General features: G+C 37.9%; 1 protein-coding gene across 1 annotated transcript in view; it reads left to right on the forward strand.

The window, feature by feature from the left end:
- The window catches only part of LRP6 (LDL receptor related protein 6), a 117,246-nt gene that overhangs the window by 34,506 nt on the left and 55,185 nt on the right, over positions 1-27,555 (forward strand). The window contains exons 3-7 of the mRNA XM_084765013.1: positions 6,616-6,813; positions 14,167-14,363; positions 16,341-16,472; positions 19,571-19,967; positions 20,913-21,084. Of these exons, the coding sequence (XP_084621139.1) occupies positions 6,616-6,813; positions 14,167-14,363; positions 16,341-16,472; positions 19,571-19,967; positions 20,913-21,084 (1,096 nt within the window). The remainder of the gene's footprint in view (positions 1-6,615; positions 6,814-14,166; positions 14,364-16,340; positions 16,473-19,570; positions 19,968-20,912; positions 21,085-27,555) is intronic.

A 27,555-nucleotide genomic window follows, 5' to 3' on the forward strand; every position in this document is an offset into this window, starting at 1 on the left:
ATGTAAAGCAGTTACAGGACTGGTGAGATTGGGTAATGGTACCTGCTGCACAGATCTGGTTACCAGGCTTTGACACGTGGAACTCACTTAAGAATGGAAGGAGAGAACTTTTATCACAGTTGTCTTGTGACCTACGCTGTGCATTTGTGCTCTGGTACATGTGCACCCATCCCTCATTTTATGCATGCACTCACATACAGAAGCAAGGAACAATTGGAAATTAAGATGTTAAACAGTATAATTTACAATGAAACATGGAATGCTTAAGTGTAAGTGTAACTATGAAACATGCAGATCTCTGTGCTGGAAACTGCAAAGGAGGAGCTTAAGAAGTCTGAGAGGACCTAAGTAAACTTAAGAGATACTCTGTAATGGTGGGTTGGAGGATACAGTAATCAATATGCTAATTTAATTAAGAAACTGGCAAGCTGTTCAAACACTGGTTAAGAAGATCAGAGATTAAGTTGGCAACTTAATCTACTTAACTAACTTAAACTACTTGACTATGACACTGTTAGAAACAAAGAATAATTTCATTGTTGCACAGAAGAACACATGAACAAAGCAGAAGTAGCTCAGCAAGGCAAGTTTTGCAAAAAGGGTGTACTGAGATCCAAGCTATGACTAGCAAGTGCACTGGGACAGAAAATTTACTAGGTTTTTATTTTAACTCAGAGGGGTGTGTGTGTGTGTGTGTGTGTGTGTGTGTGTGTGTGTGTGTGTGTGTGTGTGTGTGTTGTGTGTTGTGTGTTGTGTGTGTGTGTTGTGTGTGTGTGTGTGTGTTCCTATTGGCTGGATTCTAACTCATAGTCTTATAATGGGGTATAATGGTAGGTCATTGGAGGTTAGTTTGATTCTATGTCCACTTAGCAGAATAATAATAGTGGGTTCTCTTCTAAAGTTTATGATCTGTCTGGCAATAGGTTCTTGGCCCAATAATGGTGCTAGATACGGATTTCATTTTGTGGAGTGAGCCATAAAGCCTAGCAGAAAGTGGTTGGTTACTCCCATATTTGTGCCACTGTTGGACCAACTGTCATGTCTTGTTAGCATAGCAGGTTGTTATGTAGCTCACAGAGATTATACCTGGGTAAGATTGATGATTATGTTTCTCCTTTAGTAGCATGTATAGTACCTTCCATCACTATGAAAGCTAGCCAGTAGGGATGAAGTTTCCAGGTGAGTACCAGCTTGATTTCTTCATGTTTCTCTGTGTAGCCTTGGCTGTCCTGGACTCACTTTGTAGACCAGGCTGGCCTCAAACTCACAGAGATCCACCTGCCTCTGCCTCCCGAGTGCTGAGATTAAAGGCATGTGCCATCAGCTCAGCTAAGTTTTAAATGATTATTGTGAAGTTTTAAAGAAACAGAAAGCTGTTATGTGGGAAGGGATTTATGTGGACTTGAACTTTTGGGCACCTGAAGCTGATGGTTTGAGTCAGCTGGTTAATGATTTCAACACCTTGGCAGCACCAGTATAAGAACAGAGCATGATGGATAAACAGGTTTGAGAAAAATCATATTCTGTGTCACTGGTTTGAAACCCTGTCTGAATCTATTAGAATTCCTTGGGAACTTATTTCCTCCAATTTTATTTTGAGACTGAGTCATGCTTGTAAATACAGGTGTGCACCACCATACTTGTCTGCCTGTCTGGGACTTTCTGTTTCTCTGTCTGTCTGTCTGTCTGTCTGTCTGTGTATATGTATGCATGTATGTACATGTGCACCTGTGTCAGTCCTCTCCTTCCACGTGTTGAGACACATGGTCTTTTGTGGTACACAGCTGCATATTTCCTGGCCCCCAAGCTCCTAGTGATTTTTAAATTTTGTTATTTTTCCTCTTTTCTTTTTGTCTCTGCCTACCATTTCCTGGTAGGGATGTGCTGGAATTACCGATGTGTGTCCTGCTGCATCCAGCATTTATGTGGATACTGGGGGTTCGAGGTTGTTAGGCTTTCATGGCAAGTCCTCTGTGAGACACTGAGTCATCTCTAGCCCCTGTTTGAGACTTGAATGGAATTTTATTCAGCCATAAAGAAAAATGAAATTATGAAATTTGCAGGAACATAGGTGTATCTGGAAATTATTAAGTGAGGTAGCCCAGACTCAGACAGATAAGAGCCCATGTTCGCTCTCATATATGGATCTTAGCTTTCAATGTATGTATGTCCATATATAAGGGTGTGAATGTGGGTATAGGTCGTGAGATGTCAGGGAGAAAAGAGGTTTTGAGGAAGGTGGGCTATTAAAACATCTGACATGTGGAGACAGTGGAGGACTGCTGGGGATGTAAGGGTACAAAAGAGGCCAGAGGATTGGGGTAGGGGAAGAGGATCAGCAAAATCAAATTATGTATGAAAATGCCATACTGAAACATATTACTTTGTACTCTAACAAAAATAATTAAAATAAGAATACATTGATTTCTGCTTCCAGCTCAGACCAATTAAATCAGAGTATCTGGTGGAAGGATCTAAGTCAGTGCTGTTTTTAGTAAGTTTCTTAGATTGTTCTCAGTTGCCAAGGATGAAAATTCCTGCAGCAGGCACTTACTTGTTGTAGCTGTTGTTATTTTGTGTGTCAGGAGACAGGGAGGAAAACATGCTAAAGAGAACTTACTCATGAAATGTTAGTTTTTAGTATCCAGTAACTAACTGGTTGTCTCATAGCTGAGCTGCAGCCTTCAGAATGCTGATGATCACTAGATTTGCAGTTACGAATGTACGGGTAACACTAACTGCTCATTTGGGGTTTCTCTCAACTCTATTGTTTCACTGATTATGGTGACATAAGTATCATGTTAATGCTAGGTTGGCCTTCTGAGCTGTCATTTGCTCCCTTATCAGTTTACATCAAGATACTGTCTTGTTATCTGCATAGCAAGGGAGGTCAGGTTGGCCACTTGGCCAACAGTGATGCCATGGTTGTGGGAAGATCTGTGTGACTTGAAAGTGCCCTTGTTAGAAGCTGGGAGACCTAAGGGGACTTGTTGGGATGGGTCTAAGAGTGTGTGTAAATCATTCATAGTTCTAATCAAAAGAAGTCTTTTTAGTTTAGTCACCAGAAGATTGTAGGTAAAAAAAAAAAGCTGTTGGATTGCTTCTAGAATTTCCTAAGCAATAGAACTTGGCTTGGACTCCCTAGGAACTGTGCTGCAGATCATACCTCCCAGCTGTCTTTGTGTAGGCAGTACTGCTAGGAGTATGCACATCTCTATTGGCACTCTGATGTGAGATGGTATACAACTTGTGTAGGCTCCCTTTTGAAATTGGATTAAAGAAGGATTGATGAATCCAAGTGATTGACAGCCTCACTGCAGTGGATTGTGTGTGATGCTTTCTGCTGCTTCCTCTTCTGTCTCTGACACCTCCTTTTCATACTTCATTTTTCTTTCTGTTTTTGAGACAAAGTCTGCTTGGATCAGGCTGACTTGAAATTTGCTGTTTGGCTCAGATTCACTTTTAGATCTTTAACCTGAATTCAGATATTTGTCATCACAACCAAATTTGAGGTTGATATGTCTGATTGGCAATGGCTGGGGCTTTTGCAACTTGTATTGATCACAGAAGAGGATTGGAAAACAAATGTCTGGTGTTCTGTTTCGGCACTTTGAAGATGTAACTCTGCCTCATAAAATGGAGGATTCTTTAAGTCCATGGAAGTAGTTTAGATGCTGGCTGGCCCCACCCCTCCAGTGCCAGGTATCCATGACAGCATGTTGTGAGTGAAGATGAATGCTCTGGGGTTTGTGGATGTCTTTGCTACAGTTTGAATCTTGCTTGTGTTTTTCCCCTTTCTAATGTTGGAAGAATGATTGGGACATGATAGTGAATATAAAGGGAGATGGCACAATTAAAAAAAAACTTGTAAATAAATCAGGTCCTAAGAACAGTCTACTTGGTTCTTTCATTTTACTAAAATATTAAGGAGAAATTAAAATATGTCACTGTCTAGCTCCTACTAATATAGGCTACAAAATCAAAGCTTAGATATTAAAAAAACAACTTTCCAAAGTTAGACTAGTAGGAGATCTGCTATGGTTATTCCTGTCTTCAAGTACTGACGAGCTGTTTGTATATCTATTGTATATCTAATGAAACGTCTGTTCAAGTCTCTTTTGCTCCCCCCCCCCCTTATGTTTTTTTGACAGCACTGGGCATTACAGTTAAGACCTTACAAATGCTAGGCAAGTGCTCTCCCACTGAGTTGGAATCCCTGCCTCCTATTTAAAGTGTTATCAGTTGCCTTCATATTGGTTTGTAAGAGTCATTCGGAGTAAATTCTTTATCATGTGCATGACTTCAAATATCTTTTTTACCTAGCTTGTTACAGTTTGGATATAAAGGGTCCTTTAAAAGGCTTGTGTGTTGAAGGCTTGGCCACTGATGTAACAGTGTTCAGAGTTGACTGGATCATAAGATCTGTGCCCTAATGAACTGATTCATTAAAACATTCACAATGTGGTAGTGGTGGAAGGTGGAGGCTAAGAGGTAGGTGGTTAGGGGAAGTAGCTTATAGCAGTAGAACTTTGTAGTAACTGATTTCAATTTTTAATGTCAGCTGGAATAACTAACCTAATTTATGTTTGATATGTAAATCAAAGTATAAGAGTAACAGAGCAGAATACAAGCCCCAGCATGGTAGCGCAGGCCAGTAGTCCCAGCATTTGGGAGATGGAAGGAAGAGAATTAATTAAGTATTCAAGGTCGTCCCAAGCTACAAAGTTAGCTTGAAGCCAGCATGCATGAGACAGTCTCAAAGAAAAGTAAAAGTAGAATAGGACGGCCTGGTGTGATGGAGCATTCCTGAAGTGTCAGCAGGAATTATACCATGAGTTTGAGTATAGTCTCAGTGAGTCCAAGGCAAGCATAGTCATGTTTGAGACTCCATATAATTTAAACACACTGTAGAAATAAAACCAACCACAGACCTACATATAAAAGTGGAAGACACCTACAAGCAGCTTGATTTTGTTTTTGTTTTTTTTAAGGTATACATTCCCTAGATAATGATAAAGTGCTGTCCATAGATGAAAACACTAGCAAAATAGACTTGATCAATGAACAGTGTAAATAAAATGAAAGCAGTCATGTAAACTCTGTGCAGCACTGGTCTGTGCTCTTTTAATCTTCTTGCTGCTGCTAGTCTCCAGTTTTCCCTTACGCTCCCTGAAACACAAACCCAGCCAATTTCTCTTCAGCTTAATAAGTTTCCAAGTGCCTCTGTGGTTGCTCTTAGAACAAAACCTTTTAAGGGAAGCTTGACCCTCCTGCCTCCCGTATAACTTTATCTTGCATGAGCTAGTCCTTCACCTACTCAGACTAGATAGTGTCCAGTCATCACCTCGATTTAGGGAGAATCTGCTTGCTTTCTGTTGCTTAAATACCACAGCTATTATCTATAGCATGCTTATTAGCTTTAGAACTAGAGGGATGTTTGTTTGAATTTCTGTTCTCCATTTGCTAGCTGTGTAGCTGAGCACTGAAGTGGATTTTCTTGTTTGAAATATAGTACTGAACAATCATATTTCACAAACTTGTTAGAAGTGTATATGTAGATCAAGTGTTCTCCTCCCATCATTTCTTTGATTAGGCACCGAGGCAAGAATGACAGTATCAGTAGATGCAAGCACAGGCAATTCACTGCCGTCACTCCACACTTGAATTTTATTTGGGTTTTAACATATTTATCAGCTGCCTCATATTTAAACTTAAAGTTATTGTTTTTGTATGGGGTATTCAAATTCTTTAGTACTCAAGTGGGGTTCAGAGACAGTTTACTCTCCTACCATGTGGGTTCTGGGACTAAAACTCTTGTCACACGTGGTCACAAATGCCTTTACTTGCTGAGTCATCTTTCTAGCCTGAATGCCTCCTCATTTGTAGTTCATAGTACCTCTGTTAGCTTTCAAAGGATGTGCTGTTAATTGTTGTGTAGCATAGTTTTCCTTTATATCAAGGAAAATTATTTTTCCTTCTGTAATGAGAATATTAGACCTCATTTAGTTATCATTCTTGGTCTCTTCCAGTCTAGATTGGTTCCTTAGCCTTTCGGTGACATTCATGACATCCGTATTGTCAAGAGGCCAGTTTTATAGAGTGTCAATTTGAGCTCTTTTATGTGCATTTCCATTGAGGCTAGGCATTCCACGGGGATGGCCAGGAGTAGGATGTGAAACTACATAAATGATGCCTTGTTGTTTCCAGTGCACCTCAGTAGGAACATTATTATGTCAGTTCTCTTACTGATTGCATTGCCATGGACGGCTTGGGTTCAGTATTGTAGTATTGCCATCCAGACTTTTTTTCCCCCTATAGTTGCCATCTTCTTTTTGATAATAAGTAATCTATGAGCTATACAGGGGGATGGTGTAATTGTTCTTTTTCAGATAAACTTTGGTCTCTCTTTTGCATTCCTGATGTTACTAGTCTGAATCAGGCACATACATTTCTATATTGGTTTCAAGTAGTAGATCATTGAGTTTTTTGGGAAAAAAGATTTCTAGGGTTTGATTTCAGTTTGTTGTTTCTGAGAGAGCTTTATCTAATTGCGATAATTACAAAATATTTTGTGGTTATGTCATGGCTTTAATTTTTCTTTTTAATAATTTTTAGGTTCATGTACTGGACAGACTGGGGAGAAGTGCCAAAGATAGAACGTGCTGGCATGGATGGTTCAAGTCGCTTTGTTATAATAAACACTGAAATTTACTGGCCAAATGGACTGACTCTTGATTATGAGGAGCGGAAGCTTTATTGGGCAGATGCAAAGCTTAATTTTATCCATAAATCAAACCTGGATGGAACAAATCGGTAAGATTGCCTTGTTTTAAAATATTATGTATTTGTCTGCATGAGAACCAGTGTTCAGATCACTGTTGCCCCCCACAAAAAGTGGGAGTGTGGCAGTACATTCCTGTAACCACAGCTCTGGGAAGCAGAGGCAGCATTACTGCAGGGGCTTCCTGGCAGGCCAGTCCAGCTGATCAGTGAGTTCTAGGTTCAGTGAGAGACTGTGACTTAAAAAGAGTGGAGAGTGATACAGAGAGACATCTAACGTGGGGCATCTAACTCATACACATAAAAATAAATAAATGGCATTTGAAGTTACTGCAAAGGAAAAAAGAATAAGGAACAGAATTCATATAGAGAGAGCATGCCAGAAAACTTCACTATAAAAGAGGGCAAACCTTTGTTTAAATATGACCCCAAATTAATGAGAAACCACTATAACGTGTAAATGAAAATGTAACATTAGAAAAGTTCTGAAATAAGATTATTAAAACTCAGAAAAATTTACAAATAAAACGTGAATCATTTTAGGTAAAAAAAAAAACAAGTAAGTAAACAATAACAAAAACAACGGAACAACAATAAAATCTACCTTAAATGATCAGTAACATGAGAGTGAATTACAGAAAGTTTGGTAGAAGTTAAAAGGAGGAAAAATGTAACCTTCTAGATCTTAGGAGAAGATGTAATAGAGACTTTCAGAGTGTCTCAGTGATACCAAAGAACTATAGGAAGATGTATGAAAAAACTGAGATAAAGCAAACGAAATTCTGTAACTGAAACAAACAGTTCCTGAGATGAAAACTTCATTAGGGAATTTAAAGGCAAATTTCAGCAAAAGAAAAAACAAACAAGAAAACCCAGGAAACTTGAGACAGGACAAAGGACATTATCAAATCTGTGGATCTGAAAGAACAGAGACTGAAAAATGAATGACGCTTGGGACAGAGCTCACTCTCCAGATTCCAGAAGGAAAAGAGGAAGAAAGGGACAGTGACAAGTGTCAGAAGAAACCACTGCTGGGAACTCTGAGTTTTGAGGAAAGGCAGGAGTGCCAGTGTTTGAGAAGCCAGTGAGCTTTACGCGAGAGGAGCATATTCGAAGACAAATTATGATTAAATTAGAAGAGCCAAAGATACATATATTAAAAATAAAAAGAGAGGACTTATTCTATGCAAGGGAACCAGTTAGAGAATAAGCAGAATTCTTAAAGAAACTATTTAGACCAAAAGGCTTAATATAAAAAGTGCTTTAAAAAAAATAAGTAAACTTGGAATTCTGTACCCATCAAAACTTCAAGAGTAAGAAAGCGAAACATTCTCAGATAAAGAATCTTTCCAAATAACAGCTTTTCTTTGGGCGAACAAACCATTGAGGCACAACAGATTGGGAGACTGCTACATACATCCCTTAAAGCTCAGTGAATCGGGTATAGTAATGTTCTTTGCACTTAGCTTTTGCGTGGACTCTGTAATGTTTTGTTCTTTTGTTGTTGTTGTTGTGTGAGCAGGGTCTCCTTTCCTGTCTGCAGCCTCCCAAGCACTACATGCCTTGTTGGTTTCTTATTCTTGCTTAACTTTCTTCCTTCCTGCTGTGGGCTCTGATTTAATGTTACCTGGTTTTACCAACTTATTAATTCCAAATCTCATTGGTTTATTCATTAACCTATTTTGTCTTACCTATTTTAAAAGCAAAAACCAGTTTTTCCAGTCACTGATAATTGAAATTGCTTGTATTGCTATATATATTTATAAATGTGTATGATATACACAATGTATATAAATAAAGATTATAAGAATAACCTTTATATTATGTTTCTGATTTTTTTCATAGAGAACACATATTTATTTACTTTATAACCAAGAGGAAAATAACAACTTTTGGGGGGAAAATCCATTGTGTGTCTGAGTTTGCTACGGTTTTTGGTTCCATTGTATATTTCCTCTTATTTTTCATACAGACTTACTAACTTTCCTTGCTTCTTGCCAACCTGTAATCTTTTTGGGCCCAATAGAAAGTTTAAGAGTTGTTAAGAGATTTTTCATTTTTGATGTAGGTATGATTTGATCATTGGACATGAAATTTAGGAACACTTTTTTTTTTTTGTCACTACAGCTTGTGTCTTCATTTTCTTGATGGTATTTTTTTTTAAACATATTAAAGTTCTGGTTATATGCAATTTATCACTGTTTACTCTTAAAATTGCTTCTGGGGCTTCCAAGAATCTTTTGCATAATGCAAAGTGATAAATTCTTTTTCTTCTATGAGAGAAGCTCCCAAGAGTTTTACTAGTTTAATGTTTACATTTAGATCAAGTGTGTGGTCTATTTTGATGTGTGTGTGTGTGTGTGTGTGTGTGTGTGTGTGTGTGTGTGTATGTAGGATAATTCTTGAACTTCTTTATAAAGTGTATCTCTGTATATACATAAAAAGAATTCATTGTTATATATTTGTTTGTTACAATATAATTATTTTCCTTATAGAGCTGGGAATTGAATCCAGGACCTCATGCATGATAGATAGTGCTATATCCCTGAACTATGTATTCGTACCTCTTTATGTTACTGTTTATTCTAAAGGAATTTTAGAATTTATATTTTATATGTGTGGGGCGCTCAGAGGACAACTTTTAGGAGTCAGTTCTTTCCATTCACTTTTATGTGAGTTAAGGAGACCAAACTCAGGTTGCTAGGGTTGCCTCGTAAGTACCTTTACCCCCTGAGCCATCTTGACAGCCCTTTTTATTTTATTTTTTGTTTATTTTTATGGTTCTGGGGCTTGAACCAAGTACTTTACACATATGAGGCTTTATTCCTAGCCATAATTTAACAACAAAATTAAAACATTTAATTTTCATTGCTTATATGTAGAAATACAAATTATTTTTTATTTTGAATCATTTGTCTTAAGTCTTGTTGAATTCACCTGGTTTAAGAAGATTGGGTTTAAAAAAATCAAATCTTAGTTTATTTTTTATAGAGAATCATATCAACTATGATTAGTGCAGTTCACTGCTTCCCTTTGCCATCCGGGTGGGGCCCTTTTCTGCTTGATTCCATTGGCTGCATCCTGTAATACCTTGAAAAATAGAAGACATCTCTCAGTTCTTCCTGTTGATATATATTTTTTTTTTGTAAAGTACTTTCTTCAGGTTTAAGAAAGTTTTTTTTTATTCCTAGTTTATTGACTTCATTTTAAATCATGAATGAGTATGGATCTTGCCTATTGATTTTACATCTATAGTAATAATTGTGATTATAAAATATAAACATTATAAATTGCATTAATTATTGAACCAAGTTTGTATTTCAAGGATAAATTCTACTTAGTGATGGTTTATAATTCTTATTAGATGTTGTTTTGTTGAGGATTTTTATGACCTTATTCATGAAGGATCTTAATATATAGGTTTTTTTTTTCTGATTCCTTTATGCTTTTGTTACTAATTTAGAACCAGCCTCTAAGAATGAGTTGGGGAATTTCTCCTTTCCTTTTATGTCCTCACAGAGTGTGTTACCAGATATTCCTATTTATCTATTTGTTGTAACTGTGTGGTAGATTAAGTCTGTGATGCTGTCTGGCTGGCTGTTTCTTCTTAGGGTTACTCTAACCTCCAGGTTTGTTTGTGCAGCCCTGCTGTCTTCCTTCATGAATCTATTTTAGTAATTGGTTTCTTTCTAGGAATGTTTCCATGTCTTATAAGTTGACTAATTTGTTGGCACAAAGTTGTTTATGATTGTTCCTTGTAATTACATTTTTAAAAATTTCTATAAGTATGATAATGATGTTCCCTTTCAGTTATGGTGTTTTTCAGTTTCATGGTTTATGTCCCGCCCTTTGCTAGTATGGCTAACAGGTTGCAGTTTTGTTAATCTTTTCAAAGAACCAACTTTTTGTGTTACTGATTTTTCTTTTCTCTTTTAATTTCTTCCTTAATTTTTTGTTGTCTTCCCATATTTATTTTTACCTTAGTGTGTTCTTCCTTTTCTAGTTCCTTCAGGTTGAGGAAGGTTGCAAAGAGATTAATTTGCCCTTTGTCTCCTAATAGAGGCATTTGTAATCTAAATTTACCTCATATAACTGCTTTTGCAGATACACATAAATTTTTATGCATTTTATTTATGCTTTGATTTAGCTCAATAGTTAACTGATCTTGTGATTTATTTGATTGGTTGCTTATTGTTTATTTTTTTTTTCATATTTTGAACTGCTTTCTTAATCTATGGTTGCTTACAGAGAGAGGCCTCAGATTTGAGGTAATATTTCTGTCTTTGCTTCTAGGGTCCTGGGACACATTGCTTATTTAGAAGAAAATGATGAAGAATTTAGAAAGTGAAAAATTTTAAAAGAAATTTAATTTCTTGGCTCCTCATCAATTTTTATTTCCTTTATAAAATAAAAGATTCATTTATTTTATGAGTGAGTGTTTTGCCAAAATGTGTGTGTATGTACCTGTGTGTGCATGGTGCCTATGGAAGTCAGAAGAGGGCATCTGATCCCCTGGACCTGGGTGCTTGTGAGCCAGCATGGGGTTGTAGAAAATGAGCCAGGTCCTTTGTAAGAGCAGTAAGTGCTCCTAACTAGTGAGCCATCTCTCCAGTCCTGGCTTGATGAATTCCTATTTTAGACAGAAAAAACACTTTGTATAACTTTGGAGTTTATTGGCTGATGAGGCAGGACTCACTACTTTGTCCCGCTGGCCTCACAGTGTTATTTCCCTGGAGTACTGGTGTTATAAACCTGTCATGTCACCGGGTAAAACATGCATTAGTATGCATGCGTGTATTGCATACAGGCCCTTATGAGTGTTAATAAGCATTCTGTTTCTGAGCCACATCCCCTGAGATTTCAGCTCTTTAATGTGTTGGCGTGTGGAATTCGGATGTAACACAGTGGTGGAGAGCACTTGCTTAACATATGCAAGGCCCTGAATTCAGTTTCAAGGACTCAATAAAAACAAAAGGCAGAAATAGCCCACCGCCTATCCTTCCAGCCTTGTGTACTTAAGAAACGAGGGTATCTTATTGGGTGGAATGTTCTATAGATGTAAGTTAAGAGAATGGAGTGCCAAGCACTCGATTTTCCTTTCCATTTTATTAGGTTTCAGGTTCTGTTTTTGTGCACACGGTTATAGCCATGTGTTCTTGTAATTTGGCCTTTTTTCACAAAACTTCTTTATGGTGCTTTATCTTTCCTGCTTAGTGTGTTCTGTTTGCACTGCTCCAATTGTGTTACGGTGAGTGTGTGCCATGGCTTACTTTTAACCTGTTGGTGTCCACGTGCCTACAGTATGCTTCTTGTGAGCAGCCTGTCTTTACCTCTCTGTTTGTTCAGTTTAACAACCCTTGTTTAAGAGGTTAGAAGAAGAAAGGAAAAACATGAATAGCGGTTTTGTGTAAACATAGTTACTATTTTTATTGCTCTTCATTTCTTTCAGAGATTATGAATTTTGAAATAGGTTAATAATATGATTTATTCTGTTTATCTTTAAAAAGCTTTGTATTAGGTTCCTTATTTTATATATTATGTAAGTGTTTTGCCTGCGTGTGTCTATTTCCCATGTGCATACCTGGTGCCCACAGAAGTCAGAAGACAGCATTGGCTCCCTGGAGTTAGAGTTGTAGGTGGTTGTGAACCTAACTTCTGTCCTCTGCAAGAGCAACAAGGATTCTTAACCGCTGAGCCAGCTCCCTAGGCCAGTTTGTTCAGGGTTTTATATCCACCTGGCATGCTTTTATTGTTTTTAGGCAGATTTTGCTTTCCTTAACTGTTTACTTTCTTATATTTAGTTTATTAGAATAAATCTTAACCTTGTATTTAAGGTGGTACAAAGGAATTTAAAAGGCTTTTCTCTCCTTTTTAAGGTTTTGTTACAGAACTTGCAAGTTTTTAGGATGTTGATGAATGCTACTTTATCATGAAGAGTGATGTAGATTTTCTATTCTTTGTTTTTCATTTGTATTTCTCATGTATCATCTTAGAATTGTTTGTGTCTTATGATAATCAGTTTTGGAAGACTTATGCAAACTATACTGGCTTATTTAAAATGGGATCTAAATTATGATACCACTCCTATTAATAAAATTGTTAATGTACTCTTTAAAAAGGGAAAGAAAACAAACACCTTAGGAACAGTCAGTTACTTGAAAAACATTTTTTTCTCATTTTTTTTTTGTTTGTTTTTGGGGGAGGAAGAGAAGGAAAAAAATTAAGGGAAATCAAGGAGAAAATTGATAATGTAGTCAGTGTGAAGCTATAAAATAGAAATTTGTCATCTTCGTCTTCTACTAAATTTTTAAAATAAATCTGCCTTGAATTTATGGCACTTTGGGTCAGGACTAGTTCATGTGTAATAGACACCGGTTCCACATAGGTAACAATTGTCCTTGAGAGTGGGTTTCAGATGGTTTTAGAGTTCATGATGTTACCCTATGAGCCTAAAATTGAAACTCTAATGTATTTGATACTTTGTTCTCTTTAGTAGCATATATGTCAAGTCTGTTTCCCCTTCCTTCCCCAGACTGTATATTGGGGAGCATGAGTTTATGAAAATATCAAAGCATTTATTGTCTTAAATGTTTGTTTGACTGAAACCACGGTTTTCATTTTGTCTAGAACACTAAACACTGCCACAACTCTGACCCTGGAGAGTGCTGTGGCTTCAGGATGAAGTCTCTGTTTCTTATGCGATGTACTTTGTTTGAGAGATTGTAGTTCTGTGTTAGGACCATATTGTGCCAGTGCATTGTTTAGATACCTGAATTGAGACGTTTAATAATAGCACAATAAAAACAAATAAACAATATCTTAGATTTTGTGTAACATTTCTGTAATCTTTTTCTGGAGCTCAATTGAGGCTTGTCTCTTTTAGCATCATGTATGTGTTTTCAGTTGCAATTGTTAAAATCATAAGACTGAAAAACGGGTTCAAATTTTGTTCTTGCGCATCAAGAAGGGCAGAGATCTCGTGGCCTTACGTCTACTTCCTGGTGCCAACTGTCTCCCCTAGGAGTCTGCTCACTGCGTCCTTTTCCCTGGTGATATTAATTACATGACAGAATAGAAAATGTGAGCCAGCGGTAGTTATTGAGAAGGGAGGCTGACAGCCATGTTAAAATTTGAGCTTTTCTGTCTTGTGAAATAGTTCGTCACCTGCTGCCAAGGCAGGGACCATTCGGAATGTTTGGTTTGGCTTTTTTGACATCTTGAAAACATTTGAAGTTGTCATTTAAATAGTTTTTCATAGATGAATTTAACCAACAGGTATGTTTTCCTTAGTATGTGTGTGTGTTGGTGTAAACTCTTTTCAGTATTAAGTGATGATGGTGTAATAGAAAATGCTGGAAGTTTGAGTTTTTCTTTTTATGTTAATAGGCAGGCAGTGGTTAAAGGTTCCCTTCCACATCCTTTTGCTTTGACGTTATTTGAGGACACATTGTACTGGACTGACTGGAATACGCATTCTATTTTGGCTTGCAACAAGTATACTGGCGAGGGTCTGCGTGAAATCCATTCTAACATCTTCTCTCCCATGGATATACATGCTTTCAGCCAACAGAGGCAGCCAAATGGTAAGTGATCTGGATTTTTAAATTCCAGCTTGGAACAGCTCTGTAACACTCTGGTTTCTGGCTTAGCGAGGCCCGGGAGGAGGAAGGGCATGTCCACAGGCTGCAGGAGGAATAGAAGGAGAAGAGCACACAAGCAGAGGTCAGGTTAAATGCCACTCAGAACCTTGTGGATGCATACCTTTCACCATGTCATACCTTGTCTGTTTTTTGGGTCTGGGGTAATAGAAGTGGAGAACAGAAATGAATTAAAAATTGAGACAGCTCATTTGCTAAGTTTATACATAAATGCATTTCTTGTTCATATTATTCTCACTATGTTTGAATGTGTTCATGTGAGTATACTCAGAAAATACTGACTTAGTAGGAAACCTCTGTTAACCTCGATCATGAGTCTAGCACCTAAGTGTGCAGAATAAGCTGCCTGTTAAGACATTTGTATGCTTTCCTCCACTTCTTTTATTTACTTTTCTTTTTAGCTTTGCTTCTGTTTTTGTTTACCCTTTACAAAGACATGGGGCTGTGTCTGCTCACAGTGACCCCTTATAAGAGAGGAATGGATTTGGGTTTTAAACAGAATATGAAAATGGTAAATATTTGGTGCTTGTGTATAAATAAATGTCTGGCGTGTGTCTTGAGGATATTTAAAATAGTTTTCCATTGCCAAAAAGAAAGATTGCTTGGATCCTGGATTGTTTGGTGTTAGTTCTTTCCATGAGGGGGAGGGAGTGGATAATCAAATATTGAATGTGTTACATTGGAATCTGATGAGTGTGAGTCCATAAAAGCATTTTAAATAGACGTGTTAATCTATGTAAAAATAAAATGTTTATTTAGTCCTTTGTGAACTTTCTGTTCTCATGGTCAGTCATCAGAAAGTCTCCAAATTATTTTTGATGCTCTGTTTTATGTTTATATCTTATGTTGCTCTCTGTGTTATATTTATTTTTCAATGAATGTAATTTGAACATACTCATTTCTGCAGTGTTTACAATCTTGTCTGCTTTTTTCCATCCGTCTCTTGTTCTTACTTGCTCTTGCTTTCTTTTTAATTTTATTTCGCAGTACCAGAGCTGACCCTGGGCCTTGTACATTGTAGACAACGGCCCAAACCAATAAGTTTCAACTCAGCCTCTAAAAAAAAAAAGTAAAATAAAAACAGAATTCCATGTGGCTCGCACTGACGCCCTTCTCACTGTACCTGAGACATACTTGAGGGACTTCAGGGTGCCTTCCTACCTGCCCTCCTGGAGTCTGCTGGACTTTTCTTTTTCTTCGTATTTATCCCAAGGGATGTTCTTATAACATTGTATTTCTTGGCTTTCATAGCCTCTGTCTCAGTCTGTTCCCATTTTTGATGTTCTTACCGGTCTGTTTCATAGTGTTCTCCTTACTGCTTCACAGTAAGGCCTTTTTCACTCTGAAAGCTTTAAAAAAACAAACCAACAAAAAACCCTAAAACAAACAAACAAACAAAAAACCACCCAGACTGTTTAGAATGTCCCTTCCTGTTCTTAGGATGCCTGCTAGGCCCCATGCATTTTTAAACTCCATTGTTAATTTCCTCCTTAGCTGTCTACCCTCTCATAGTCAATAATGTGCAATATAATATTTAGCTTTCTTGTCTTCTTTCCATTTTCATAGTTTCTTTTGTTGTTGCTGTATTTGTTTGTTTTTATAGTTTCTTATTTTGGCCTACTAATAAGTTTATAAACTAGACTAGGACAAGGACCTTCTGCTTGTCTTAGTTACTCCAGAAGTTTCAGCTCACTTTCTAAATGCTGGACAGAAAATGCTAAGTAAGTTTCACTAATTAATTCCTGTCCTTACAGATGATTGGTAGTCAAGCACCTGGTTGAAATTTGGTAGTCATTGGTTTATCACAGTTGCTCATGTTATGGGTGTTAGCCTTTGTGTATCTGGAGTGAGTGAGGTCATCCCTAATCAGTGGTATTAATCAGTATGATTTATATTTGACAGCTACAAATCCATGTGGAATTGATAATGGTGGCTGTTCCCATTTGTGTTTGATGTCTCCAGTCAAGCCTTTTTATCAGTGTGCTTGCCCAACTGGGGTCAAGCTGCTGGAGAATGGAAAAACCTGCAAAGATGGTAAGGTGGTTATTACCCCAGGCGGGGAAGGGGGTTCTGAGAGCAGCTGGGTTCTTTATGAACAGCTTTATATTTCTCCTATAAGCTACGGAGTTGGCACCACTCTGGGAGACTAGTCACTCAGGTGCTTATTAGCAGGGATGGCTTATGTTCTGCAGCATTTTTAAACTGTGATTTCATTTTTATATTTTGTGGCATTTATTTATATTATTTTTTATTTATGCTATTTCATTTTTATATTGTGGCATTTATTTTTATGTTATTTCATTTATTTAGTATTTAAGAACTGTGCTGTTTTTGGAAAAACAAAACAAAAAAAATACTTTTTCTCTTCATTGCCAAAGGTAATAGCCACTGAAATCACAATTAAGTATTGTGGGAAAAGAGCATTATGGTCTCATAATAGGCAGGTAAAACTTTTAACACTTATAAAAAGCTGAAGGAAAATTAGTTATTAAACTTTTATGAATAAAGAATAAGATAGGATGGATACATTTTTCTTTAAGCTATTAAAAGATATTTGTGACTGTTATTTACTGAGAAAAATGTATATTAAGAAAAAGTTCCTCATTGTACTATTAAAGTAACTTTTTTTTTTCCCAACCAGTCCACTTCACTCTTCTCACTCATAATTCCCTATAGACAGCAGGTGTGTTGGTGAGGGCGCTGGCCTAGGACAGTGCAAGTGCTTGTAGTTTGGGAGAGCATTAGCTCTTCTGTCTCTTTCTCTCTCTCTCTCTCTCTCTCTTTTTTTTTTGTCCCCTGCCCCCTGAGACAGGGTTTCTCTGTGTAGCCTTGGTTGTCCTAGACTCAGTTTGTAGACCAGGCTGGCCTCGAACTCACAGCGATCTGCCTGCCTGTGCCTCCTGAGTGCTGAGATTACAGGCGTGTGCCACCACGCCTGTCACCATGCCTTGATATTCTTCTGTCTGTTAATATGGGTGTTATTCTTCCTTCTTACCTCTATGGATAACCGTTCTCTGGCAACCAGCAAAACCTGGTTAGGAAAATTGTTAACATATCCAGTGGCTTCTTTATCTACCTCTGAAAAACAGAAGCCTTCATTCCAGAGCATGTGAGAGAGTTCCTGGCAAGGAGGCCAGCGATTTGAGTCAATTTAGTGGATGTTTATTATGAGTTGGCATTGATAAATTATCCTCATAGTCAAAGGTGAAGCTGGCTGACTCTTGTCAGATGGTTTCCATGGTAAACAGTGATTTGGTTTCAATTTAAACAGAAGAGATTTTGTAATGTTGCTTTTCTGTTTAGAAATGTACCTTGACTTTGAAAATGGGGATTTATTTCAGCAGTGGAGGTTTATCTTCTCCCTCACAGTGGTACAGATGTGTGTGTTTAACCAGCTTTGAATTTCAGATGCATATTTAGCACCAAGTAGCCTATATTGTTTTGATCACCTTGCTCAAACTAGTTCTGTGAATTCTCTGCAAAGTTGAGCTGGCTCTTTTGACAGTTAGCAGGGCCAAAGAGCTGAGCAGAGTTAGTCCTGCTCCCCCTGCAGTCAATGTTTGGGTTGTGTGTCCTCCAGTTCAGAATTTGTATAATCAGCCCTCAGGCCAACAGCGAGTGCTGAAACTTGTCACTCTTCTCGCATTTGCAACAATGACTCCAAATTCATACTTAAAGTTATATGTCAGCACTTTCTTAGACACATATTTTAGCTGGAAGTTTTTACCTTGCTCATATTGACAGTTTACATATTATTTTTATTAGCCTCTTAGTGACTATTTTGCTGGTGGTTTATTTGAACATTAAAAACAAGCAAAAAGATTGAGTTAATATTTTCAGTTTTTTCAGTTATGTTTTCATTGGATCCTAATTCATGTTATAATATTTCAGAAGTCTGATTTATAATCATTCTTTATATATATTAATTTATTCATATTACATCTCAATTGTTATCCCATCCCTTGTATCCTCCCATTTCTCCCTCCCTCCCGCTTTCCCCCTACTCCCCTCATCTATGACTGTGACTGAGGGGACCTCCTCCCCCTGTATATGCTCATAGGGCATCAAGCCTTCAGTCTTTATTCTTAATGATAAATTAGTTGATACTTATTGAATACTTTCACACTTAGTAACTTCCTGAATTTTATATCTATTTATCTTTAATTTTTATGGCAACCTTTGCACATTTAGCTGAGTCTTTTCTTAGAGTGGCTCTGTGTTTTGTCTAGTTGAACTAAATTTTATTGACTCAAGTACTCTTAACTACTGATACACCTCCTAGGTTCCCTCTCTTCAGCGCTACTGTTCCCTTTTCCACAGCCTTCCTTTCTTCAGGTTTGTCAGGTATTGCTCTGTATTCCTTTAAGACTGTCACGGAGAGATAATTTACATACTGTAACTTTCTTCTGTTTCAAAATTCAGTTTTAAACATTCTTGTCCTAGGTTTCCTCTATCTATGTCCCCGCCCATATGCGTATATGTACAAAGTTTGCATACACATATCTGTTCATGTGTGTGAGTATACATGGAGGCCTGAGAATAAACTCAACAACTCAAGTGTTACTTTCCAGGTGCCATCCACTTAGAAACAGGTCTTTTTTTTCCTTTTGGAGATAGGTCTCTGGCACAGAATTTACCAGCTAGGCTAGGCTGCCCAGGGATCTGCCTGACTCTGCCTCCTGGCTAAGATTGCCTCCATGACTGGCTTTTTGTACGTGGGTTGAGGGGTTCAGGCTCAGGTCTTCATGCTTCTAAGGCAAGCGCTTTACTGTTTTCCCAGCCCCTCTTCTAGACCTCTTAAAGTATGTATCTTGAGTAAAGGATCTGTGTTCTACAGATTTCTTCCTCCATTAATACTTAGGTACTAGGTGATTAAGTTATCACTTCTTATAGGTATATACCCTATCTATATACCTTTATAACCCAGGGGCTATCAAGAAAATGAAAGCAAGTGTGGACCAGTTTGTACTGGCTCTTCTGTTCCACAGTATCACTTTTTAGTTCTACTTTAAAGAGAGTTGGTGTTCTTTTAAACTCAGTTGATTTTAATCCCTGCTGCATTGTTTATATATAGTGACTAAATTTTGTCTGTGGCTTTCAGATGATTGCTTGACTTTGCTTTATTGTTTTAGGTGCCACTGAACTATTGCTTTTAGCTCGAAGGACAGACTTGAGGCGGATTTCTTTGGATACACCAGACTTCACTGACATTGTTCTGCAGTTAGAAGACATCCGTCATGCCATTGCCATAGACTATGACCCTGTAGAAGGCTACATCTACTGGACTGATGATGAAGTGCGGGCCATCCGTCGCTCCTTCATAGATGGCTCTGGCAGTCAGTTTGTAGTCACCGCCCAGATCGCCCATCCTGATGGTATTGCTGTAGACTGGGTTGCAAGAAACCTGTACTGGACAGACACTGGCACTGACCGGATAGAAGTGACAAGGCTCAATGGGACCATGAGGAAGATCCTGATTTCAGAGGACTTGGAGGAGCCCCGGGCAATTGTGTTAGATCCCATGGTTGGGTAAGAAGTGTTGATGTTAGTAATCTGTTTCCTCCAAGTACTTAGAGACAGCAGCTTACTGTTTTTCAGTAAATAGCTGCATCAGATAGAATGTAGTCATTAGAATATGGTCTCAAAGAATTGCCACTTTTTAAAAAATTTCCTTGATTATCTTGAGCAATTTGTATTTCTGAATTAAGTTGGCCTTGTTGATTTGGGTGTAATCTGTAGATTTTACTCAGATTGTTTCATGGTCATGAAAAATGTGGAAAGAAATTATTTTAACAACCCTCACCCCTTTCTCCAGCAGATTTCATTTTACCCTATTTCAGTAGTTATTGTGAGAATTATCTTACCTTATATTCCTTGGTACATGAGTGACTCACTTTCCAAACCTTGGCAATAGCCTTATTCTACCCCCCCCCTTTTTTTTTTGTCATCATATATAGTCCAGGGAAGAAACAGCTTTCTTTTGTACTTTCCACAGTTATTTTTACTGTAAAGTTTATTTTGAGAGCTGATACAGTGACAGATGTTATGACTAAGTTTAACCCATACCATAGAGCCATCCAGGAGCCTCAGGGATTGCTTAGCGCTAAGGAAGTATTAGTTATTTGGGGAATTCAGTTTGTCACCTGACTTTATACTGACTTTCTATACCAGAGATGACAAGCTATCAAACAAAAGTGGTACTTCATGGGAAGAAGCAGAAATGTATTAGAAAAAAATTAAGTAATAATGAAGTCTCATTTTGGAGGAGATATTTTTCATCAATTCCAGAGAGCAATTTGATCTGAAAGTATACTTATATACTGCTGTGATAAACGTTAGAAACTTCTCTGCCGAGGCTTATGTCCTATGTTCTTTGTCTTCTTCCTTCCATGGCATTGACTGATGGTAATGCGATATATGGAGTGGGTTTCAGTTTGTTACCTACTTTCAGCTCATTTTTATGTGCTTCTGTAGGTATATGTATTGGACGGACTGGGGAGAAATCCCAAAAATCGAACGAGCTGCTCTGGATGGCTCTGACCGAGTAGTTCTTGTTAACACTTCTCTTGGCTGGCCAAATGGCTTAGCCCTGGATTATGGTGAAGGCACAATATACTGGGGAGACGCCAAAACAGACAAGATTGAGGTTGGTTTCTTTCTTTCTTTTAAAAAAATATTGAAAACCAATTTTATAATGCTCAGTAGTAGTTTGGTTAACATAGCCTCTCAACAGTTGTCTGGGATTCCGGGACATCAGTTCCAGAAACCTTCCTCAGTGCTCGCATCTCTAGATAGTGGGCTGTCTTCCACCCAACCCGCGGGGCTCTGAGTTGTTAGTGTAAGAAATGTGCATATTGTTGTTTCTGGACGTCACAGCTTTTGGAATGATTTGCTCCATTTTAGGTAAAGCTGCTGCCTGAATTTTCTAGAGCCAGTTTTCTGCAAGCCAAAATTATATGAAATCCATACGGTAAAGCCTGGCAGTGCTAAGTCAGGAAAACAAAGCATGGGTGTGGGAGTGTGCGTGCATGTGTGTGTGTGTGTGTGTGTGTGTGTGTGTAATTTTGTAGTGGAATATGTTAAATACCTAGTTGGTTACATGAAAACAAAAAATTTGTTTGCTTATTGACACATGGTTTCACTGTGTAGACCCAGGCTCGTCTCAAACCCATGATTCTTTTGTGTTGGCTTCTTGGTGCTGGGATTACAGGCATGTGCCACCATACCACATTAAAAACAAGTTTTAAATTGATTTGTGAACTATATGGGAGAAGTAGTTAGCCAGATCCTGTGGGAAAGATTTACCAAGTGATAGAATTAAGTTTGTGGGAAATAGAATTACGGTGAAAATAATCAGTTGTAAATATTTTATCAGAATGTTTTGTAAATGACACATCCTTGATGCTGAGTGTGGATTGGGATGTCATTTTGGGGACACTCTTCTTCATATAAGTGATGACTTTGAAGGAAAGACTTCTTTATAGACAGTCCCTGCACAAACATACCTTATGGGCACACTGTTTGGACTTTGGTAGTTCTGAGAAGTGCTGGGGACATTCAGGGAATAATGAATTAAAGAGCCTTCCTTCCAGAGTGGAAACTTGGAATTGAAGAAACCCTTTAATAGTCCCAAATACTGAAAATTGCATTTTCCCCCTACAGCTGGTTTCCATTAGCAGAAGGGTTTGTATGGACTGTGTAATGTTTCTCCTTGTTATTAGAGTTTCGGTGCACCACCCCCACCACAGTACAAGTTAGTATTTGGATCTGTAACAGCTGGAGGGGAGTGCTAATGTGACAGAGGTGATAGATTCATGTTTCAGGCAGGTTGCTAGCTTTGTTTGCTTAAGTAGACATCACTCATCAAACCGTAGCCTTTTCACTGTGGATCGAGTAAGGACCCTACATGAGCATAGAGGAAAACAGCTAAATGCTTGTATTTCATAGAAGAAGTGTCTAGTCTTAAATTTTACACAATGGGGAAAAATACTTGGTTTATTTTCACCTAGAGATATTTTAAAATTCTATATTTGGTTTTGTCTGTGGTTTATTGTGAGCAGTTGATTGGCTTGAGAAAAAAAGGTATTGCTTCTTACTTTCAGGTATATTATTTTAAACACATTAATTTAGTCAAAGCCACAAATAGTTGAGGGGGATTCAGATAGAGAAATGTGGATTTATTCATAAAATGAACACATATTAATTGATTAAAGTTTTTATTGTGTATACAGTGGTACAGTTGTTCTCTTTCTCCTTCTCTACTTCTTGTGCTGTTATTTGTCTCCTTGCTTAACATGCACAAGGCTTTGTGTGTGTGTGTGTGTGTGTGTGTGTGTGTGTGTGTGTGTGTGTATGTGTGTGTGTGTGCGCGCGTGCGCAGCATGAAATCTAACCTCCCTTTGATAGTGATAAACTTACTTTCAGGAAACTATACAGGAAGGCTTCCTCAGTTTTCCTCTGGAGATTTTGGTGTACTTTCACAAGTTGGATGCCAGTGCTCTTGCCTGTTTCTTTCAGACACATCTAGAACACAGCAGTTACTCTGTTTATCTCTACTGCCTTCTTTCTTCTGTTCCTTGTTTTCCTCCTGTCTTTCTTTGGTCTTTGCTGTGTTGCCCAGGCTCTGTTGTCCTGGGCTGCAGTGATTTTCCTGCCTTACACTAAAGTATGTCTATACCTAACAAGGATGATTGATACCTTGCTTATTAACCCCTTTTACACCGATGTGTAAAGTTGCTCATGGATGGCAGACTGAGTTGTTTTAAAAGCACAGCACCTCCGTCCACATCATCTTACATAGTTTGAGGAGGAAAGGGATTCACTTTTATCCTTACACTAGTAGTGACTATGGAAGTGTGTGTGCACAGTGTTTCCGTCCTTGTACTTTAGATTTCCAGATAATATTACACTCTGTGATTTTGGGAAAGGTGTGTTAATTTTAAAGTTTAATTGTTAGACTCTTGTGATGCAGCAGCAGTTTGTGGGTACTCCTCTGACCTAGTAGGGATGAGAAGATCACTTTCAGCTTTGTCTTCTAAAAAAACTTCGCAGATGTGTCATGCCTAGGAGTAGGGGACTATGGGAATTCTAGGCTGTGGATGCCCTGTTTGTTTCTAAAGACTTAGAGTTTACTTTGGATCGTATATATAGTACAGTTGAGAAAAAAAGATACTTATCTACTAAATTATTCTGTGGCACAACCATTTCAACACTTGTCCACACTGGCCTTGTTCCCTCAGTGAGTGAGGGCCTTGGGCCTGCTTCTCTCTCTTCTGTTGAAGCGGCAGATGTTGGTTGTGCCGCTTCAACAGATGTTGATTAAGGATTCAGAGAAACAGAGGACAAGAACGAAGAACCCTAGCTTTCAGACTAGATTCTTCTTCTTCTTCTTCTTCTTCTTCTTCTTCTTCTTCTTCTTCTTCTTCTTCTTCTTCTTCTTCTTCTTCTTCTTCTTTTTTACAGAGTTATGGAAAGGTAGACTAGATTTTCTTGATACTTAGAATCGTCTTCTACAAATAGAGGCACGATAAAGATACTACTAATGATGTCACTTAAAAAAAGCAATGGCGTCGTGCTTCTTTCACATAAAGATGTGTAGGTGAGAGCAGTGCTTCCTCAGCTCAGTGGCTGCTGTGGCTGCGGGTGGTGGTTAAAGGTGCAAGCTGGTGCTTGTCCTGCTGTGTCTGCACTGCCTGGGAATGCTCCTGTCACTGTGTGGGCAGACCTATGCCATTACCCTTTATTCCTGAGCCTTCCAGTCTCTACTAGAGTGTTAGGGCTTCTTGTATTATGAGAAAGAAATTTCAGTTTTTCTGGAAAGGGAGATGTCAAACACCTTTATGTCTCTTTTATATGACCTTACAGTTACTGGAAAACCATTGTTATTTTGACAACATTCACATCTTTGTCAGATGTCAGTGCTCCAAACATGGTTTGCACCTTATTGATAGCAAAGACATGTCATCCATACTTTAAAGCATTCCTTGCCATGGTATAAAGTTAAGAAAGTACTGTGAGCTTGATTTTTTGTTTGTTGTTGACTTTAGTTTTTGAGAATGGGTCTGTACATTGCCCACACTGGCCTTAGTTCCATCTTCCTGCCTTGGTCTCCCAACCATCATGCTGTCCAGTTAGGTTGTGTTTTCTTGAGGATGCTTTCTTGTTGTGTATTCATTTAACTAGCTGGGGAGGAAATTAAGTTTTGATCATTCTTTTATCAAAACAATATTATCATAACTAAAACTACTTTATAGCTTGTTTGTTTGTTTGTTTTTGTTTTTTTGTTTTTTGAGACAGGTTCTCTCTGTGTTAGCTTTGACTATCCTGGAGTCACTTTGTAGACCAGGCTGGCCTTGAACTCACAGCGATCTGACTGCCTCTGCCTTCCGAGTGCTGGGATTAAAAGCATGCGCCACCATGCCCGGTTTACAGCTTGTTTTTACTGTGCTTTTTGTTTGTCCTCTCTCTTTGATTCTGAGCTTCTTCTGACAGTGTTGCAGTACTTGGTAGTTACAGCTAAAGAATTTTCTTGTCTTCTTGAACACATGTAAATTATTTGAAATCTCTTATTGTAAGTTGCTTTACTTTGATAATGCAGTATCTGTAGGTTGTGTCATCCAGATCTGATTATACCTGGCATTGTTTTTTTTTGTGGGGGGGGGTGGAGACAGACAAATTATTAGAATCTTTGGTACCGAGCTAGTGTGTTGAAAACTTGGCAGCTGGTGAATGTTCTCTTTCATATTCTGAACCTGCAATTGCTGGGCTGTGTTTTCCTCTAATGGCAGCTTCCTCTGCTTTATTAATAACCTAATAAGGAAATTTCTTTTCCATGTATTCAGATTTCTTTTTAAAGGAATTCTTTGCTCACATATTTAGGCTACATAATTTGCAAGTCTGTCAGAACACTCATAGACCTGCCTATGCTCTCATCCTTGTTGTTGGTTTCTAAGATTAAGAAATAATACAATATACTTATCTTTTGTTAAGATAAAGCTGTTATTTTATAAGTCAAATATCAGTGAGTGCTTCCTTTTGAATCTTCTCTAGTTTATGACATTCATTTTCAGTGTTCCTTACATCGATTATGCGTTCAGTTTAAGAACTGTTTGAGATGGTACCCTTAGATTCCTGAATCTTTGCTCTTGTACCTCTTTGCCACACTTTGTGTTATGCTTGTGAATTTATATTTCCCCCTACATCTTAGAAGGATTGAAAAAACTCTGTCATTGGAGTCTTAAGCATGGTTTTGCTTCATTTTATCATTTTATGTTTTTTAGGAGTACAAAAGGGGTCATAAGAAGGTTGTTGATTGTTTCCTATTGAAAGTTTGTTGATACAATACAGTCATAGAGACATGATTTAATGTGATATAGCCTACAGAAGCCAGAGCAGTCCATCAACCGCTTGTGTGCCGTGGTTGCCTCATTATGCACTCAGTCTGGCACTCAAGTATGTACCAAGAGAGCCTTGATGATAGGTGTGCTTGCACTCTCCCAACGGCCACAGCACACCCTGTAGATTCACTTCAATTAGGACCTTGGATAGATTCATCTATAAAGTTTCAGAACAACCTAATGCATGTTGGTACTTAGCACCTCAGTCGCCTAGTTTTGAGCTTGTTCTTGAACTGTTTTTTAAAAAAGATCTGCTGTTTTGGTTATACATCTTGTATTTAATAGAAGACCACTAACAGTGATTTTTTGTTTGTTTCAGTCTTATTCTTTTTAAAGTACTTTATTCCTGGCTGTGGGCAAAGCTCAGTGGAATAGTATTTGCCTAGTATGTTCAAGGCCCAAAGCAGTTGGCTACCACCTAATGTCATTTCTGTGGGCTTTGATCTCAGGGAAAAGGGCCCTGGTTTTACTGCCTTACTTTGTTGATAAGGTAGAGTGTGCATCTTGAAGTTTATGTCTGTGTTCAGTAGTGAAGAGTGGTAAACTCAATTTCTTTTTTGGAAAATTTTACAATACTGGGCCCTCACCATTTTTTATTTTATATTTAAGTGAGTAAACTTAAATAATTTACATAATCTTTAGTGTTTGTATTTTGACCAATATGTCCACTTGAACCAAATAATATTTAAGATTCTTTTTAGCTATAACATTTCTGATATTTATTATTTTAACACTCTCTTAGGTTAAGAAAGAGTAATTTACTTTGCCTTGGGAGAATTACTAAAAGGAATTTGGATTGCAGTTGGCTTTTTTTTTTTTTCCTTTCGTTTTTATTTGCTTCACAGTTAATCACCATTAAGGTAAAGCAACTTGTTGAGAGCTGTAGCTAACTCAGTTTTTCTGAAAGACTCTTTTCTGCTAAGCTGTCCGTGACTTCTCATGGGGCGGGTGACCAGAGGTTGATTCACTCCAGGTGGCTGAGGAACTGATTTCTGTAAGTCTAGCGTGGTGAGCCTGAGCCTGTGCGCTTAACTTGTGCTGTTACAGAAGCATGCATGAGGGGTTACCCCACCAAAGAAGAGTCTCCCCTGCAATGATTACTAACTGCTTATATATTCTTGGGGTGAGGCAGGGGGCCTCATGTACCCTACTTCCTAGAGTGCCTTATTAACTCATGACTTTTTCATTAATTGCCTGGTGAGCCCCACCCCGTTCTATAAGGCAGTGTTAATGCAGATGGTCTGTGGGTAGTCACAGCTGCTCTGATTTCAAGACTGCAGTGGCCACGTCAGTGCCCAGAGGACAGAGTTTCAGCTCCTACATACAGTCTACCCCATTACTAAGACAACTGCTAAGTTAAATAAATGTTTTAAGCTGTTGTTTAATGCTTGCCAAATATATATATTCTTTTAAACTAATAGAGTCCAGCTTATTCTACTTTTGACAATGACATTTTACTGCAGTTACATTTTTGTATCTTAGGAAGTTGTATCAAAGATAAGATACACGTCTCTAAAATCTGATTCAACTTTCTGAATTCATACGCTTTTGATAGTGTGCTTTCTTTCTATATTGACTGGAGTATTTAAAGTGCAATTATTCATTTAGAGTAGTGGTTTTCAACCTTCCTAATGCTGCGGCCCTTTAATATAGGTCTTCATGTTGTGGCCCCAACCATAAAATTATTGTATTGTTACTTCATAACCGTAATTTTGCTACTA

The sequence above is a fragment of the Acomys minous genome (assembly GCF_964271855.1).
Source record: "Acomys minous genome assembly, chromosome: 17".
Lineage (NCBI taxonomy): Eukaryota > Metazoa > Chordata > Mammalia > Rodentia > Muridae > Acomys > Acomys minous.